Source organism: Hemicordylus capensis, chromosome 1 (assembly GCF_027244095.1).
Source record: "Hemicordylus capensis ecotype Gifberg chromosome 1, rHemCap1.1.pri, whole genome shotgun sequence".
Lineage (NCBI taxonomy): Eukaryota > Metazoa > Chordata > Lepidosauria > Squamata > Cordylidae > Hemicordylus > Hemicordylus capensis.
This window is the reverse complement of record NC_069657.1, coordinates 35,752,413-35,771,173: the sequence shown is the minus strand read 5'-3', so window position 1 is coordinate 35,771,173 and position 18,761 is coordinate 35,752,413. Positions and strand designations below refer to the sequence as shown.

The 18,761-nt window shown below is 44.2% G+C and overlaps 1 protein-coding gene across 3 annotated transcripts in view; it reads right to left on the bottom strand.

Annotated features, from left to right (window-relative positions):
- The window catches only part of TTC7B (tetratricopeptide repeat domain 7B), a 174,228-nt gene extending 165,819 nt beyond the window's left edge, over nt 1–8,409 (bottom strand). The window contains exons 1-2 of one of the 3 annotated variants that reach the window (XM_053270534.1): nt 8,108–8,409; nt 6,750–6,862 (exon numbers count right to left, since the gene is read on the bottom strand). Coding sequence is in view for 2 of the 3 variants with exons in the window: in XM_053270516.1 (XP_053126491.1) it covers nt 8,108–8,228 (121 nt within the window). In the remaining variant the exon portion in view is untranslated. Of the gene's footprint in view, nt 1–6,749; nt 6,863–7,965; nt 8,073–8,107 lie in introns of those variants that run through there. The other 2 variants (XM_053270516.1, XM_053270524.1) reach the window with 2 other exon arrangements.
- Nucleotides 8,410–18,761: the final 10,352 nt, after the last annotated feature.

Here is an 18,761-nt window from a genome sequence, read left to right as displayed (position 1 = left end):
GCTAGTGTCAAGGCAGCACTAAGGCAGAAATCAGTCCCATTACTTCAGAGACATAGTCTTACAGTCTTCAACTAGAACACTCCAATTACTAAAGATTTTAAAATAGAGGAACCCCTTACATTAAGATCATCCTAGAACCTGTCTAATTAAGATTATCTGGGGAGGATCGGTTGCAGTGGCCACTGGCTAAATTGGTGTCGACTCGGAACCAGGCCTTTTCTAGCGTTGCCCTGGAACTTTGGAACACACTTCCTAATGAAACTAGAGTTTCCCCTTCTCTTAATATTTTTTTTAAAAGACCAGAAAAGATACCTGTTTAGCCATTCTTTTAGTTCTTAGGGGTTTTTTGGCTTTGGATTTTAAAGTTTTTATTTGTATTTTATATTGTTTTAATCGTGTTAATGTTTTAATGGTTTTACATTGTAAACCGCCCAGGGACTTTTTGTATGGGGTGATATAGAAATGTACCAAATAAATAATGAGACATACATACATACATGGCAGAATACAAATAGCTCAAGAGAGGCAAATAATTAGAAAATACAGGGCTGAACCAAAACAGCATGTGAGTTTTTCATTAAAAATTTCACTTCCATAAATAGGACCCTTCCTTTCAGAATTTTTCAGAAAGGGAGCTGAAGAGAGGGGCAGGACTGATCACTGTATGGCTCCTACTGAGGCTATCAACACTGCTTCCTGCCTTCTCTCTATACTGGCTTTGTGACACTGTTATGCAACCAACTCTAACTGGCCACAGTGCCAGGAGATCATACGATTCACCATGTAACTCCTGATTGGCTGGAACTATGCACCAAAGTAGAAGAAATTACCCTATTACCCAACGTGTAATAGAGGAGAAGAAATATAGTGGTTGCAAACAGCTATACAGCATAAAAACAAGGTACTTTTCAGGAGCTCCCAGGTGCATTTTGTACCACCTGGAAACATGATATTCATGTCTCAAATTTTGCAAATGGACAAATCTTATTCTGTTACACATATTGAATCATTTGGATGTGACAAATGTTCCTGTAAATGAGTTAATCAACAACGTTTATTTAATTTCTAGAATGACATAAGGAGCCCACTGTTTAATTCCACAGGAAGCCAGCAATTTATATTCCATTACTTGCCAAGTTTGAGTACTTATTGCATGCATCTCCAAGATAGGGCTGAGAGAGATTCCTGCTTGTAACCTTGGAGAAGCCGCTGCCAGTCTGTGTAGACAATAGTGAGCTAGATAGACCTATGGTCTGACTCAGTATATGGCAGCTTCCTATGTTCCAAATCAATCAAATCAAACAAATCAATCAAACCATACTGGACTTCTATTATACCTAGATGTTTTTATGGTATTGGAAAGGCACAGGACCTGATCACAAAGGCTTGGCTTTGTTCTGACAACGACCAGCGACAATTTCAAGGACTATTTAGGGTCCAGGGAGCTTCTATCATTCATTCCTGAAGACATTAAGATCTAACGGCAGTATCCTAAACACATACATTCCAATGTAAAGTCCATTTAGTGCTACTGGATTCCCAAGCCATGGTGCTTAGAATGACAGACTAAGAGCTTTTGAGACTAATCAATGCAAATGGAGGAGAGCCATGCCATGCTTTGAACACTGCATTAGCTGCACCAACATGAGCTTTAGTTTACACTACTGCACTTAAAACAGCCGTTAGGGCTGGGCTCACTGTTGCTTACATTTTTAATAGAAGGTTTAGCAATATAGGCGGGCCAGAGTTATGAAGGGTTTGAAGGCCTGTGTTGCAGCAACCAAAAACGACAGAAACAATATTTTTGTCTCTGTTCCTTTACTGTACATAAGCAGAATTTTCCACAAAACGGTCATATTCTGTGACCCTTAATTTTTGTTTTTTATTGAAGAAAGTCCCCCCCTCCATCCAGGACATTATAAGATGTTCTTAAAATCATTTATTTATTACATTTATATACCGCCCCATCCAAATGGCTCTGGGCAGTGAACAATTATGTATTTAGTTTATTTTAACCCTTTGTCAAAGGTGCTCAGGGTGGGTTAGATGGCTCCACTCTTATCCCCATTTTATCCTCAGAATTCTGCAACACAAGTTATGCAAGAAGAGAACGAGTGGCTCAAAATCACCCAATGACCATCATAGCTGAAAAGGGATTTGAACCCAGGTGCCCCCACTCCTAGTCCTACCCACCATCTAACCACTACATCATACTAGAAAGCTTATAAAACCTTATCTTTACAACCACCAGTGTGGTATCTTAGTGAAAGTAAGCCACTTATCCAAGACTTCTCAACAGAGCACATAGTTCAATTGGGATGTCCATCTCCAAAATCAGCACTCTATTCCTTCTGGTCAGGGACATTTCTCACATTACTCAAAGGCAAACTTAGATTTGTCACCAACTGAATCCTCAAATAAGGGAATCAATCAAGGCTCCCTACCAAGCATACCTCTAGCATGCATACACATTTCTTGCCAAGTACGCATTATATTTTTAGGTGTACACTTAAACATCTAACACACACAACTAAAATAACATAGTGTGTGAAGCCCACAAACTTTCTGCTTCTTCATGGCCCCATGATCCTATCTCAGGTCTGGCTTCCTCTCTTCAGTAAAACCATTTCTCAGTTATCCTTTCCAACTACACAAGTTTTTCTTTTCAGGGCCTGAAGCCCTTCCAGTTTTAGGCCACATGATATTATCCTTTAAATGCACAAATACATTATTCATATTAACTTTATGAGTGCAAATAAATGCCACTGGTAAGTTCTGTGGATGATGTGTACTTTAAAAAAACAAACCCACCATATTAAGGAATGCATGTCACTCAGGACTCTTTCTAATCCATGAACATTAGTAGCATGCTGTAGTGATAGTCAGTCTTGAGGGAAAACTAGGACTCAATTAGAGTAACTGCTTGGAGGGTGGGCTTCTCCAAACATGGAAGAAGTGCCTCTATAGTTTATCAACCAATTATTAATAAATCGTCGTTGTTAAAGAGTATCACTCCTCACTGGGTCCTGCCCTAGTCACATGCTTCTGAAGGCCTAAGACTGCTCAAGCCTTTCTTGTAGGGAGGGGTTTTCCACTTTATTCTCCCAGAATAGTACCTTGGAAATGTGAATCTGCTCATGTTAAAAAGTGGATGGTGGCAGCCTATCTGGGACTCCTCACTAGGGATGTGTACAGAGCTGGCACTGGGCCAGTTCGGCAACAGGGGGGGTTACCTTTAAGGAGCAGGGAAGGTGCTCTTACCCGCCCCCGGCGCTGTGTTAAAAATTGCTGGTGCGGAGCGGCAGCGTACCCTTTTGCTGCCCTGGTAAGCGAACCAGAAGTAGGGATGTGCATTAACCAGTTTGGAGGCCCTTTTACGGGTCTCCAAACCAGTTCAAACATCTAGCAGATCAGCCAGATGGAAGGTGGGGGGGTATCTTTAAGGACGAAGGAGGGTGCTCTTCCCACTCCTGCCTCATTTCCCCCGCTGGCGCTGCCTTTTAAAACAGTCCAGTGGGGGTGGCAGTGTATCTCCCTGCCGCCCCGGTGCCTCCTTGGCCCGGAAGCACACGCCACCCTGTTTTAAAAGACAGCACTGGCGGGGGAAATGCACCCTCCCCTGTCCTTAAAGATATTCTCCCCATCTTTGAACCAGCAGGTGCCAGTTCCATGCACACCTCTAACCGCAAGTGCCCAACGCATGTCGGGCACTTCCGGTTTGCCTCTGACCAGGGCAACAAGAGCGTACGCTGGTGCCCTGTGCCAGCAATTTTGAACACAGAGCTGGGCGGGGGAGGACACACAGAAGGGGGGAATAAGAGCACCCTCCCTGCTCCTTAAAAGGTCACACACACACACACCCGCTGAACCAGCTTGAATGCCAGACCAGATCATGCACATCCCTACTCCTCACAGCTAGAAGAAGGATTTTTTATGCCCCCACCTCAATTTTTATCTACACACAGAGATTACCACAGTTTTTACCATACTAAGTTATCTTTACCATTGACCGTACTTCCCCTTACTCCAAAATATAAATAGAGAAGCTTAATTAAAAGAATGCCTGAAGGGATATCATGAATAAATGGACAGCATACTGGAATACCATAGAGTGCTTTGCTGCAGGATAAATGCAGAGTCTCGAATGCCCTCAAGAATGCTAAATCCTTTAATGCCATTGGTATGAGAGCAAGTATGAGAATCACCGATAGAAAAGCTCCTCATACTCCATTGCAAATACTTCTCTGAATATAACCAGAGGTTCAGAATTTTTACACTAAACCAGTGATCTTCACTATTTTTCAAGTGGAAGCCACTTTTGACAAAAGGAAAAAAACCCAACCTTCAGTGTGAGAGCTCCCACTGTGCCAAACTCTGCACACTACTGTACTTTCCTCAGTGCTGGGAGGGCCCTTTAAGAGACACAGAGCCCTCTCTTATTTGAGTGATATACCACCCATCCAGAAATGGCTCAGGGCAGTTCACCAGCAAAACAAAGCAAGCTAAACAACTAACATAAAACATCATTTTAAAACCATTAAAACCACTTAAATATTATTAAAAGTCAAGTTGAAGAGGTGAGTCTCTATGGCTCTCTTGAAGAACTACAGGGATGATAAACCTCTTATACCCACAGGGAGCACATTCCATAATCTAGAGGAGAAGGCTCAATCCCAAATTGCCACCAGACAAACTGATGGCACAGCTTACACCTAACCATGTATAACCATTGATCTGAGCAGGACTTAGTTCCAAGTCTTATACTTCAAATTGCAGCACAAATAGGTTTATTCAGAAGTTCCAGTCTTTAAGAATGTACATAGGAATGCAGCCTAAAAAGTATATTCAAATAAATTTACTGTATTTACCTGAATCCAAGACTAGGTCCCCCCACCCAAGGTTTTTTGATATTGAAATCAGGAGGTCATCTTAAATTACTGCTCCTTTGGAGTAAATGCTCTTACCACTCCTGCCTCATCTCCCCTGCTGGCGCTGCCTTTTAAAACAGTCCTATATTTAACCTCTATTTTTTAAGGGAATCTTCTTAAATTCAGAGTTGTCTTCGATTCGGGTAAATACAGTATTACAGTTTCTGACCAGCTATACCACAAAACACTTCCCATCCCCAACTTATTTACAAAGACAGTAAATAATCAGAGTATTTTTAGCCTACTTTCCAGTAGGCTTATGAGATCACCCAGCATTCTGGGTGTGTCCCCCCACTGATCAAGTTCGCAACACTTGCACCAATATGAATCAAATTGGGTACAATTGTGGGGACACATAGGGCCACCTCAACAGTGTCATTGTGATTACGTCATCCACCTCAATTCACAATGTGGATGCATAAACATTTGAGGCACAAGTGGGCTAACTTGAGTACTGCCTAACTGATTTAAACCAAATTTGCTACAGCTGTAGGGACACATAGAGACACCTCAATAGCATAGTCTGTGATGTCATCCACCCAGATTCAAGATGGCAGACATGTGAACATTTGAGACGCAAGAGGTCTAAACTGTAGACTATCTAGCTGATTGAATCAAATTTAGTCTTGTAAATTTTGAATCAAATTTAGTCCAGTTGTAGGGAAAGTAGTAGTAAAAGGAAAGTAGGCAGATTAGTTCTTAGTAGAACTTGTTTTACTTGCAATGTTTTGCTTAATTATATTGCCATAATTAAACACACTGAAGATCAATCTCAACAAGATGGAGGTTCTGTGAATTGGTGATTCTTCTATCCAGGGAGATGAGTGCCAGTGTTCCTTCTAACAGGGATTCCCAGATGTTGGCTACAACTCCCAGAATCCTCAAGCAAAAGCCATTGCAGCTGGGAATTCTGGGAGATGTAGTCAATGATATCTGGAAATCTCTGTTAGAGTGAACACTGATGAGTGCCAACAAGTTCTGAAGCAGTTCCCCTGAAAGATCAGGTTCACATTTTGTGGATGCTCCTAATCACTAGAAGCCCAAGTATCTTCAGTAGCACTGAGTACCATTCACAGCTTTGGCTAGTGAACCAAATGCAACATGTGGACAGGTATAGTTTTGCCACAATTGTCCATGCTCTAGTAACCTCCCATTTTGCCTGTGCAATGTGTTATATGCAGCTACCCTTCAGAAATGTCAGTTAGTCCAGAATGCTACGGCTGGATTCAAGCTAGACGAGCAAGCTTAATCTCATGGGGCCTGGAAGTATAACCTGCTAAAGGTTTTATTAAACATTTGTAATACATATGTCCCTATACACATGCATTTACACCACTATACAACTCTTTCACCTCAAATATGAATGTTCTCAGAATGTCAGTGTGAGTGATATTTCTGAGATCAGGTTTCCAAGTAAAACAACCATTTAGAGAGTCAAAATTAGCAGATAACATTGGCAAACACCTTTCCAGAAGTACTGAAATAAAAATGAAAGAAGTTGTGCTTTGTTTTACATAATAATCACTAGACAATTTATTAATTCCTTGCACAGTCTCTGTGCTGACCCCAGAAACCCCCAACCCCAATTTACCATTTGGACCAGCAGACAAGTGGTTCTGCGGGTCATAAACTTTCAGGTGCTCATCTGAAAAATCCTTTGGCTGGAAATGCCACAGAATGCAAATTTTTAGGAAGAAATTCAATACATACCACTAATCCACAGAGATCGGGGGGGGGGAGGAAGGTATTATTTATTTAGTACATTTATATACTGCCCCATACAAACAAGTCCCTGGGTGGTTATATTATATAGTAGAATACCTGTAAAAGAGATGTAGTGCACGGTTCCAAAACCTGCAAGACCATGGAAGCCATGTCCAGAGACATTGAATGACTGTCCTTCGTAGTAGATTTAGGAGCTGGTTATATTTACTCTGGTTATGAGAAATCACACTTTTCCTGAATATCAGTTTTCTCTTCTCATGCATATGACAAAGAAATCAGGGTTAAGTCTAGTCCTATATTAAGCCCCACAAGTATACACACTCGTTTCATCTTTACCTCAGACCTGGAATGAGCGATGTTTATAATTTCCTCACAAATGCACATTAAGTCAGAGCCAGACCAAAGATCTGACATCTGGTCAAGGCTTAACTTTAAGAAAAAAAGATACATGAGAACTCAAGGCCTGTTCTGAAAGTCCTTTTCCCTAATGCCAGGTTATGTAGAAGCTAGCTTTGGTTTCTCAATAGCACCAGAAAAGAAATAGAGGTGTACAAATGAATTTCCCCTTAATATTATTTTGCATTCCAAGGGTGATTAAGCCCTAACACCTAGACAGAAGTCCCAAAGTCCTGATTAGATTTAAGCCCTACATGTACAAAGCATCTCACAGCACCATTATCCCAAACCTGGAGAAAACAGTACTCACACTCAACTCCTCACAAATATAGAACAAGACAGGGGGTTATTAAGGCATCTATTGGAGAAACAATCATCAACCACCACATCACTGCTCTCCAGGGCTTAATTTGAGACTAGGCTCTCTAGAGCTTAGCGATGGAACCTACTGTTTTCAGTAGCAGGTCTCAGGCTTTGAATGTATGAAATGGAAGTAAACAATGTCACTGACCATGTGCAGATTGCTTTCCCCATATCACTTCCACAACATGACCACACACACACTGTCCATTGACTTCAATGGCAAGGCAGTGTACATGGCTCACAGGAAACAATTACCAAAATAAAATAAAAAAATAGAGAGAGAGCTCTGTTCCCTTTCAAATTAAACCGAATCACTGCCTCTGCCCTCAGGACTTCATTTGTGGGAAACACTGGCCAGTGGAGTATCACGCCGCCTCAGCTCTCACTCCACATTTGCAGGCGCTGGTGGCGATTCTTAGGAATCAACAGCGAGGGAGGAAAGCATTCTGCACATGCCCAAAGACACTCTCTGGTTTGCCTCATGTAAACAACAAAGAGGCTAAACCCTGGCTTTAAGAACAGACTCCGGGCTTCAGCTCCTCGCCTGACTCACCGGTTCCCATTTCTTCTGCCTCGAAGCTTAGCGGTATTTACTTCCTCCCGCCCCCGCTGCACCTGCAGCCCCAGCCGCTGCCGTTGGCGGAGGGTCCTCCCCGCGCCCCGGCTCCCCTCCCTGCCCACCCCGCGGGCCGCACCGTTAGCGATGAGCTTGGCCGAGAGCTGCTTGACGAGCTCGGGGATCCTCTCCCACTGGCACTCGGAGCGGCACCGCTCGATCTCGCTCTCCAGCCGCGAACCCCCTTTCTTGGTGGCCATGGCGGGGCGGGGCCCAACGGGCACCCCACGATTAGCGGACGGGTGATGGTGGGTGCGGGCGGCAGGGGCTGCAGAAAGCAGCGGCAGCCGGCGCCCTTTCGGTGGCGGAACGAGCTCGGCTGCGGCCCCGGCCCGGAACGGGAACCGGAGGGAGCGGCGTATGCCGCCGGCTGCAGCGCCACCTGCCGGCAGTCGGCGGAACAAAGCGGGGGCGGGAAAAGGAGGACGCTGTGCGGGCGCAGGAAAGGGCGAGAGCGGTTCATAGAAGGAAGGGAGCGGAGGATCAGGACGGAGACGAAGGGGAAGAGGGCAGTGGGGTGGCTGCTTGTTGTCTCTTCTGCCACGTCTAATCTTTCTCTTCCTCATGAGGCTAGTGCAGCCCAGAGGCCTAAAAACTTACGAGGTGGGGCAGGGTTTGTTGTAATGTGGAGTTAGACACATTTTATGCGGTGGGGAACAATTTGTGTAGCGAGAACTAGGTTTGGGCCGTCTTTGGAATGGGGTGTGGTGCAGGGCATGGTTGGATTGGGCCCAGGGACAAGATTTAAATGGGCCCCCCCAGCACTGAAGTGTGTGTGTATATATATATATCGCCTAGAACGTAATCTTTAAAAGGTTTTGTAAATTGTGGACGATGCAAGTCATTTAATGGTACTAGAGAAAGACATGCTGTTCTGGTAGCTCCAGGTCTTAACACTCACATCAATTTCAGAGGATGAATACAACTGAAGGAAGCCCAGGCGGGTGCGCAGCTGGGGGAGTCAGTCATGTGACTTGCCTCTGCTCCCCCCCCACCAAGGCAGTGGGTCCCCAGACAACTGTCTCCCCTTGCCCTGTTATAGTTACGCCCCTGAGGTGTTGGTGGTGTTAATCAGGAACAGAATTTTAGAAGCGGGAGGGGTGGAATGTCTGATTCCTCATCAACTAGAGTTTGGGAAGGAAAGTGCTACTACTACCACTACGGCTATAAATATTTATATACCGTTTTTCAACCGATCGGTTTACATAGAGAAATAAATATATATGAGATGGCTCCCTGCCCCAAAGGGCTCACAATCTAAAAAGACATATCAGATAGACATCAGCAACAGCCACTGTTGTTATCCCTCATCCAGCCCATTACCACCTCCAGGGAGGCATTTAGGGAAATTATGCCATTTCCTGATGCAGTTGATATGGAGAAATACTGTAGATATTGGTGTTGTCCGCATATTGATAACACCCTGCACCAAACCTCCTGATTATCTCTCCCAGCGACTCATGTAGATGTTAAAGAGCATTGGAGACAGTATGGACACTTGTGGAACTCCATATTTAGTTCTGCTTTTGCAGAGCAAACATCTCCAAGTAACACCATCTGGAATCTACCTGAGAAGTAGGACTGCAAACCATTGTCCTTCAGGTAACCCGGAGGGGTATAATGGTCAATAGTGTCGAAAACCACTGAGAGATCCAAAAGGATCAGTAGAGTCACACTCCATCTATCAGGCTTGGGCAGCCCATCCTGGGCTTGACTGCCCTTGTTCACTGCTGGGATTGAGCCCGATCCCAGTACTGCCTCAGCCCCAAGCCCAGGAACTTGCCCCAGGTTTTGACCCTGGGGTAAGAGGGTGCCCTTAACTCCAGGGTCGGGGTTGTGTGTGTGTGTGTGTGCTGGCTGCAGGCAGCCTTTGCACACATAGACCTGGGTGGCAAGAGTACCTGGTTGAGGGAGGATCCCTCCCTCCTGCTCTCTCCTGGAGGAATGCCAGAGAACTTCCTCCTCCAGCTCCCTGCTCTGCCACTTGCCGTGGCACCAATCATGTGTCATGTGAGTGGCAGAACCAAGAGAGCTAAATTGCTGGTGAGACAGGAACCTCCCTCCTTGCCCGCCCTCTGTCCCATCCACTCATTTGGTTGTGTGCATGACTCCAATACCTAGTTGGAGACCATCCATCAGGCTGACCAAGGTAGTTTCAACTAGGGGTGTGCATGGCTCGGAGTCCCCCCCCCGGTCCGGCAGGGGGGGACTGTGACTTTAAGCGGGGTGGTGATGGTAGCACTCCCCCCCCGCCGCTCTTCCACCTCCGGCGCTGGTCCTTGGAAAAATCTTGGGGCAGCAGAGCTCCTCTCTGCCGCCCCTGCCCCCGTCGTTGTTAATCAAGCCTTAACAGAGACGAGCGTGCGCGCCGCGCAGGGCACATGTGCGCCACTAGCGCTCATCTCTGTTAAGGCTTGACGAACAACGACGGGGGCAGGGGCGGCAGAGAGGAGCTCTGCTGCCCCAAGAAAATTTTTCCAAGGACCAGCACCGGAGGAGGAAGAGCGGCGGCGGTGGGGGGGGGGGGTAAGTACCACCCCCCAGCTTAAAGTCACAGTCCCCCTCCCAGCCGGACCTCTGGACCGGTCCGGCGGTCTGTTCTATTATGCCGGACCAAAACCATGCACACTCCTAGTTTCAACCCATAACCCTCTCAAAAGCCAGTTTAAAATGGGTCTTCAGAGCTGCTCAACTTTGGTCCTCCTGCAGATGTTGGCTGACAACTCCCATAATCCCTGGCTATTGGCCACTGTGGCTGGGGATTATGGGAGTTGTCATCCAAAAACATCTGGGGGGGCCTACGTTGAGCAGATCTGGATAATCTGTATCATCCCAAACTGCCTGGAGCTGAGAGGCCATCACCCGCTCAGTCACCTTGCCCAACCATGGAAGATTGGAAACAGGTCTGAAATTAGCTAACACTGAGGAATCCAGTGCAGGTTGCTTCAAATAAGGTCTAATAATAGCCTCAAGACAAAGAAGCATTTATATTTACCAGACCCTCTCTGATAGTACAGCTACCAGATTAAATAAGACAAGCTGGGCAAGGGAACAGGTTGTTGGGTGTTCAGGAATATTTGTCCACACCCTCAGAGCAGTTTGTCCACATCCACATCCTCAGGTGTCACAACCTGAAAGTGATCCAATCTAATCCTATAAGAGGAGTTGCTGGATACCTCCACAGCAGACTCTTCAGTAACGGTGGAATCCAGTTTGGCTTGGTAGCCAGTGTAATGCTTTTAAAATCGGAGTAATATGGTTTCTTCAGATTGCCCCAGAGATCAACCTGGCTGCTGTTTATTGTACCAACTGAAGTTTCCAAACTATGTATAAAGGCAGCCCCCACATAGAGTCAAATCTGGGGGTAACTGGCAATTGTACCAATTCTCCTCCAAAAATGGCCATAGCTGGTGTATTAGCCTATGCTGATAAAAAGCAGCCCTGGCTGCTGCTCCAGAAATCAGAGAGAGGCCTGGGTCAGAAGTACTTCCAGACTACATACCTGTTCCTTCTGAGGGAATGTGACCCGTTCCAGAACTGGCAGCTCTAACCCATCTCCTGAGTTGCAACCCCCCCCCCACCACCACCACTGTAAGTACCTCTGTCTTGCTTGCATCCAACTTTTGTGGTGTTGCTTACATTATTTCCGATGTAAGTATCATAGTGAATGTGCAACTGCACCAGCTTAAGTATTTGTGTAAGCATGCAGGTATTTTTAGGTGCATGAAGCGGTGGGGGCGGATCAGAACCACCTGTATTTCACTGCACCACATGTTGGCCCATGTTTTTTTACTTACCTGTCTACACAAACCTTAAGCAGGTCATGATGGAACCTAAAAGAGAGGCAGTTTTTAACTTTTAAGAGTTAGGCACTTATGAAACCAGAGATGCTATACACATTAGGACAGCAAGCTTTATTTATTTATTTATTTATTTATTTATTTATTATAATCAAACAGCTACATGGTAACTTTCTGTTTAGATTCAGATTTCCATCATGCCGGGTTTGCAATGGCATAGTGAAACTGGAAGATTGGTAACTGAATGGTTCCTCACACAGAGCAGCCTCATTTTGCTTTGGAATTAAGGCAGTCCCCATGTTGTTGCTCAGCTATACTTGTGAGCACTGAAATGGCCAGAGGAAGAAGAAAAGAGTGCTATTTTCTTGTAGACCTTAATATAAGCTAATGGTCTCCATACTAGAGTCCTTCCAGAAGTGCCAGATTTAGGCATAAGCTAAGCAAGCTTAGGGCCTCACGTTATTTATTTATTTATTCATTCATTCATCAAACTTATATACTGCCCAAACTTTCGTCTCTGGGCGGTTAACATTATGAGAGGGCTCTGGATACAGAAAATGACTAACTTTCACGTTTCACATAAACTGGCTGAAAAATAAAGGAGAAAAGAAATTTTTCCTCAAACAGGCATTGATGCGCTTCACACGATCAGTGTGAAGCGCTGGAGGGAGTTCTGCGGGGCGAGCAGGCTTAGCCCGCTCTCTCCGCAGATGAGCAGCCACTCGTAGTTGGGTGGCCAAATTGGCTGCCCTCATGACTGCTGGCTCTGTCATGGAGAACACAGGGGCGGTGGGGATCAGGGGCCGCACAACCCTCAGAAGTTCCAGGATGCCCCGCACAAGTGTGCAGGGCATCCTGGAGAGACCGCCGAACCTGGGAAGCTGCTTGCAGCCTCCTGGTGGGGGTCTCCTGATGTGTCGCCATGGTACGGAGCCGCACCATGGCGGCACACGATCAGAAAACTGGGGTTAGCAGAGCGCTCGCTCCGCTAACCTGGGCTAAGGGAAGGCCTACTTTTGCGGCCTCTCTGCCAGAGAACCACCAGGCTCGCACACTGGTTCTCACGATGGAGAAAAACCGGGCTGGGCTTCTTTAGCCTGGTTTTCCTCCACCGTGAAAATAGCCTCATTATTGTTCTTATAAGATAGAAGTATACTTTTATGGTTACATATTTATTTTTTCTTATTGAGTTTATAAATCTTTGCAGAAATGAAATACTGAAATTTCATTAGACCAGGATCAGATGTTTGCAAATCTGACCTGGATCTGATCCAGGATCAGTTTGATTCTGGGATCCCATGATCTTGAGATCAGTATCGATCTTTGCCAAGTATTGTATATAATGAACGTAAAGATAAAGCTTTATTGTTTCTATTTTTGTTATCCTTTTTGTTAACATAATTATTTTTTTGGTAATGCGATGGGGCCTTTTAAGCTTGACATAGCTTAGGGTCTCAGCCTGTCATAATCCTGCTCTGCCTTCCAGACAGCAATAAGTTGCCCAATTTCAGTGACGGTCCACATGCTCCCAGAGGCTTTTGCACTCCTTCCTGTTGTGATCCTGCTCTCTTGCATGATTTTTTCAACACTACTTTTGTGACTATTGCTTTTGTTGAAGGGCTTGATTCAGATTCAAGTCAGCCTTGAGATCTTAGGTTCAGGTTCAGGTTCTGTTTTGGTTCACTGAAAAAAGCTCTCACTCAATTCTGGGTTTAGGTTTGATTAGTCTACCTGCATCAAAATGTGGTTTTTATACAACTGATTTCAGATTGGAAAACAAGAAATTAGCCTTTTTTAATGTTCCATAAGATATGTTATGTACTTTTGGCTGGATCCAAAAGTTCCATTCCTCATGCAGAAGGTGCCTTCTGTTAACAGAAGGGCCATTTTAAATATTACATTGAAGTGTTGCAAGAGAATCATAAACGTAAATCCAAGATAATGTTCTTCTTGCTCAAGCTCTTATGCAAGCAGTACAAAAAGTGCTACAGTCACCCTCTCTAAACTCTTCCACTAGCACTTGCACAATCTTTTGAGAAGCACTGCTCTTTATTATATTTTTAATCCTGCTTTTCTTTCATGATAGAACTCTGTGCTAGATGCCATTTTCCTTCTGGTTATTCTGGATATATTCTCCACTTATTCTGGAATGTGTAAAGGATTGCCTCAATCAGCTTCCATATAAACTAAAGTAATATGGGGGAGGCAGTAACAGGACCCTAAGAAATATGGATTCAGTCAAAACACCTCAGAATCTGGATATCTGCCAAACGGGGGAAGTGCAATTTGAAGCAGAAAAACAGAATTTGACTGGTGACCACTTATCCTGCGTGTCAATTTGGTCTATGCCTCCCACCCCACCGCGACCATCACCACATCATAGGGAACACAACTCCAGAATGCCAGTACAGGGGAAAGCAGCTGAAAATAGATGCTGCAGGGGAAACATAGAAAGTGATATAAAAGTTAAGTACGGGTGGCCCTTGTTATTCTCAGGGGTTCCGTTCTCACTAATAGGTGTGAATACAGAAACCATGAGTAACTAAACCTTACCCCTATGAGAATCCAGAGGTTGGTTTCCTTAAGCTTTAAAAAAGGGCCCCAAAAAGCAGAAATAAATGAAATAGAGCATAGTATCTGTCTCTCCAGGCCTTCAGCAAGGCCCCCCAAAACACACAAATGTGAACTTTTGCAAAAATTCTTGGAATTTTTTTTAAGAGCCACAAAATGGCTCTATGCAAAATGGTGGCCAGAAATACAAATACAATGACTAAGTCATTTCTGGACACCCATTTTCACTCAATGGTGTATGCTTCACTCCCACAACAGCAGTGTTCTATTGCAGAGAGACTGAGAGACTGTTCTCCCTTGGCAATTGAGGTAAGCAATCACTGTGGTGTTGTCCAGCAGAATCTGCACTACATTATTCTTTACCAAGGGTAGAAAGGATTTTCAGGGTGCGTAATACTACTAGTAATTCCAGATAATTTATATGTAGGGATTGTTGCTGCAGTGTTCATTTGCCCTGGGCATGAAATCCAACACAGTGGGTTCCCCATACTTTTAGGGAGGTATCCCTTGTCACTGTGAATGATAGGGTTGGCAGCTCAAAGGGCACACCCACAGATAGTGTCTATTCTGGTCCACAACTGGAGGGACTGTATCACAGGTGGTGGAATAGCCAGCAACATGTTATGCTTGTCTAAATTAGGTCTGAATACTGATAGAAACCAGCTCTGGAGTTGGTGCATCATGAGCCTTGCGTAGATGATGGTGGGTGTGCAAGAAGCCATCAAACCCAACAGTCTTTGGACAGCGTGCACTTTTTGTTTTAGGATGAGTGTGAATGTGGAGATCAGTACAAGAGGAGAGCTGGTCTTGTGGTAGCAAGCATGACTTGTTCCTTTAGCTAAGCAGGGTCTACCCTGGTTGCCTATGAATGGGAGACTAGAAGTGTGAGCATTGCAAGATATTCTCCTCAGGGGATGGAGCTGCTCTGGGAAGAGCAGAAGTTTCCAAGTTCCTTCCCTGTCTTCTCTAAGATAGGGCTGAGAGAGATTCCTGCCTGCAACCTTGGAGAAGCCGCTGCCAGTCTGTGAAGACAATACTGAGCTAGATAGACCAATGGTCTGACTCAGTATATGGCAGCTTCCTATGTTCCTATGATCAACTGCCTCCGGTGTTCCAGGAGACATGCTCTCTTTGTCTCTGAGACCAAAATTGCTCCTATGAACTGAATTCACCTTTGCGGTTCTAGGATTGATTTTCCCCTGTTCACTTTGATTCCTAGTTTTACTAGGTTGTCTAGGATGTACTGAATATGAGAGACCAGGGAGCCCTTGCATTCTGAAGTCACTAACAAGTCATTAAGTAAAGGAAATATTTATATGCCTGTGTCCTCAGGTGCACTATTAATGCACTTACACACTTTGTAAAAGTCACAAGGCACTGTTGAAACCCTGAATGGTAGAACCATGTATTGGAAGGCGCTTGAACCCAGAGTGAATCTCAGATATTTTCTGTGTCTTGCCCTTATTCTTACTTGGGGAAATGTAGGAAAAAGGTCTAGGGACATAAGCCATTCTTCCCTTCCTAGTAGGGGAAGGATGCCTTGTAAGATATCATCCTGAATTTCCACAGTCTCAACATATTTGTTTAATTGCCGTAAGTCCATAACGGGATGGAGGCCTCCATCCTGTTTAGGAATCTGGAAATAGCTCAAGTAGAAACCCCTCTCCCGGTCCTTTGAGGAACTGGTTCTATCGCCATTTCCCCCCAGTAAAGAATGAACTGTTAAGGTAGGAGTTGAGTGGGTGTACTTTATCTCTGAAGAAACAGGGAGGTGGGTAAATTCAATGGCGTAACCTGTCGTTATAATCCTCAACACCCAGGCATCCAATGTTATGAGACACCAAGCATGGGAAAACGGTGTGAGTTGGATGGGGAAAAGGGAGAGTACTTGATATATTTCCTGAATTAAAGTGTCATAGTCTGCTTTCATTGATCTTGCAATTTCTCCCTTTATTGCTGTCTTTGGTTTTATGTTTTTTTTTCATGTTTTATTTGAAAGATTTTTTGTAATCTCTCCTGTCAGTTTGTTTGTAGTGGTATCTTTGTCTGCCATAAGTTTTGTACTTTTGTAATAGGATTGTTACTGAAGGTTGGAAGTGAAGGTTCTTGCCATGTAGCGTGATTTTTTTCATCTTTGCCATGGTCTTGTCAGTTAGTATGCTGAAGAGACCCTCTCCCAAAATGATAATTTTCTATTTTGTCTTTCATATCACGTTGTAAGGACATCAACCTAAGTCAAGCATGTCTCCTAAGAGATACTTGAGAAGTAAATAATTAATATAAAGAAAGCATTTAATAAAGAATATAGGTTAAAACATGAGTGTAGACAGTATATCTATAATAGATAGTAAATATACAAATCAAGAACTTGATTTTTACATAGTAAATATCCAAATCAAAAACAAATCATGTTTTTTATTTGATGTTCTTCTTGATGTTCAGAGATGTCATATACTCCTACCACCTATAAGCTCTATAGCTTTTTAAGACCCATGCATACTTTTAAATCATAAACTTTCATGCCATTATATTGTGGTGGGTTCTTTTTTGGTTTATTTGCATACTTGGTTGAACTAATTTTAGGTCCTTTTCTGCTTTGCAGCTCTTTAAAGTTGAGCCTCTTTGATCAGAGACTCTCTTTGGGCATTTCAGGCAGAAATGCCTGAGTTACTAAACTCTGGGAGTCCTCTGATCTTGCCCTTGATGCTGAGGGTTGACATTTGGTTAACATCCATGCCATCAAAGTTGATGGAGGCAGCGATCTTGGCATCTTGGAGTTGGGGGTCTCAACGTGGTTCCGTACAATGCCGCCCTTAGGCAGAGCTCCCTGCTTTTCTGTGTTTGCTTTGGCTTTTTCAAACAGATTCTGCAGGGCCACATGTTGTGATTTTTACCCTGCAGATCAAACACTTGTGCCTATCAGAGGAGGGTAGCGTTCCCCTATAAGAGGCACACTTCTTGAACTTTTTGAGAGTCCATTAGAACAGTAGCCAATATGCAATATGAAAGAGAAACCAGAAACAGTCCTTTGTCAGAAAACCAGTAATTTCACCAATAAAGATCAAACTGAAAACAAGATCCAAAGAATAAACTGAGAAACAGTTTGTGGGTCAAAGCCAGAATAAACTAGGTAACCTTTTTTTATCTGTCAGGCACCCAGGCTACAAGAACAAAGGAGACTCAAGCCTCTTCTAGACAGGCCTCAGATGTTTCGTTAACACCACCAAAAAGGGGGTTAGTTATAGTCACACAACCCCCAGTAGTGTTTCCTTTTCTCAGACTGAGTCACTGGGCACTTGCCAGCACAGGCCCTCCATGGTTACTGGCCCCTCATCATTGGTCAGTCAACCTTTCTATAGATCCAGACATGTGGATAAAGATGATCTGGTTGACATAGTATACCTGAACTTCCAAAAAGCTTTTGACAAAGTCCCACACCAAAAGCTCTTGAGTAAACCTAGCAGTTAAGGGGTAAGGGGGCAGGTTCATGGGTGGACTGGTAAATGGTTGGTTGAAGGACAGAAAACAGAGGGTAGGAATAAATAGAGGGAAGTAAGAAATGGGGTACCCCAAGGATCTGTACTAGGATCAGTGCTTTTTAACTTGTTCGTAAATTATCTTGTAGTTGGGGTAAGCAGCTAAGTGGCTAAATTTGCAGATGACACTAAACTATTTAAAATACTGAAATCCAAAACAGATTGTGAGGAACTCCAAAAGGATCTCTCCAAACTGGGGGAGTGAGCAACAAAATGGCAGATGAGGTTCAGTGTAAGCAAGTGTAAAGTGATGCATATTGGGGCAAAAAGCCCCAACTTCACATATATATACACTGACAGGCTCTGAGCTGTCAGTAACTGACCAGGAGAGAGATCTTGGGGTCATGGTGAACAGCTCATTGATTATAATGCCCTTATACAAATCTATGGTGGCCACATTTAGAGTACTGCATGCAGTTCTGGTCACCGTATCTTAAGGAGGACATTGTAGAACTGTAAAAGGTACAGAAGAGCACAACCAAGATGATCAGGGGACTGGAGCACCTTCCTTATGAGGGAAGGCCACAGCATCTGCGGCTTTTTAGTATGGAAAGAGGTGACTATGGGGAGACATGATCAAGAAGTATAAAATTATGCATAGAGTAGATAGGGTTGGCAGAGATAAATTTTTCTCCCTCTCTCACAACACTAGAACCAGGAGTCATCCCATGAAACTGAAGGCTGGAATTTTAGGATTGACAAAAAGAAGTACTTTTTCACACAGCACTTCTATGTAATTCTCTGCCATGGGATGTGGTGATGGCCACTAGCTTGGATGGCTTTAAAAGGGGCTTGGACAAATTAGCGGAAGACAGGTCTATCAGTG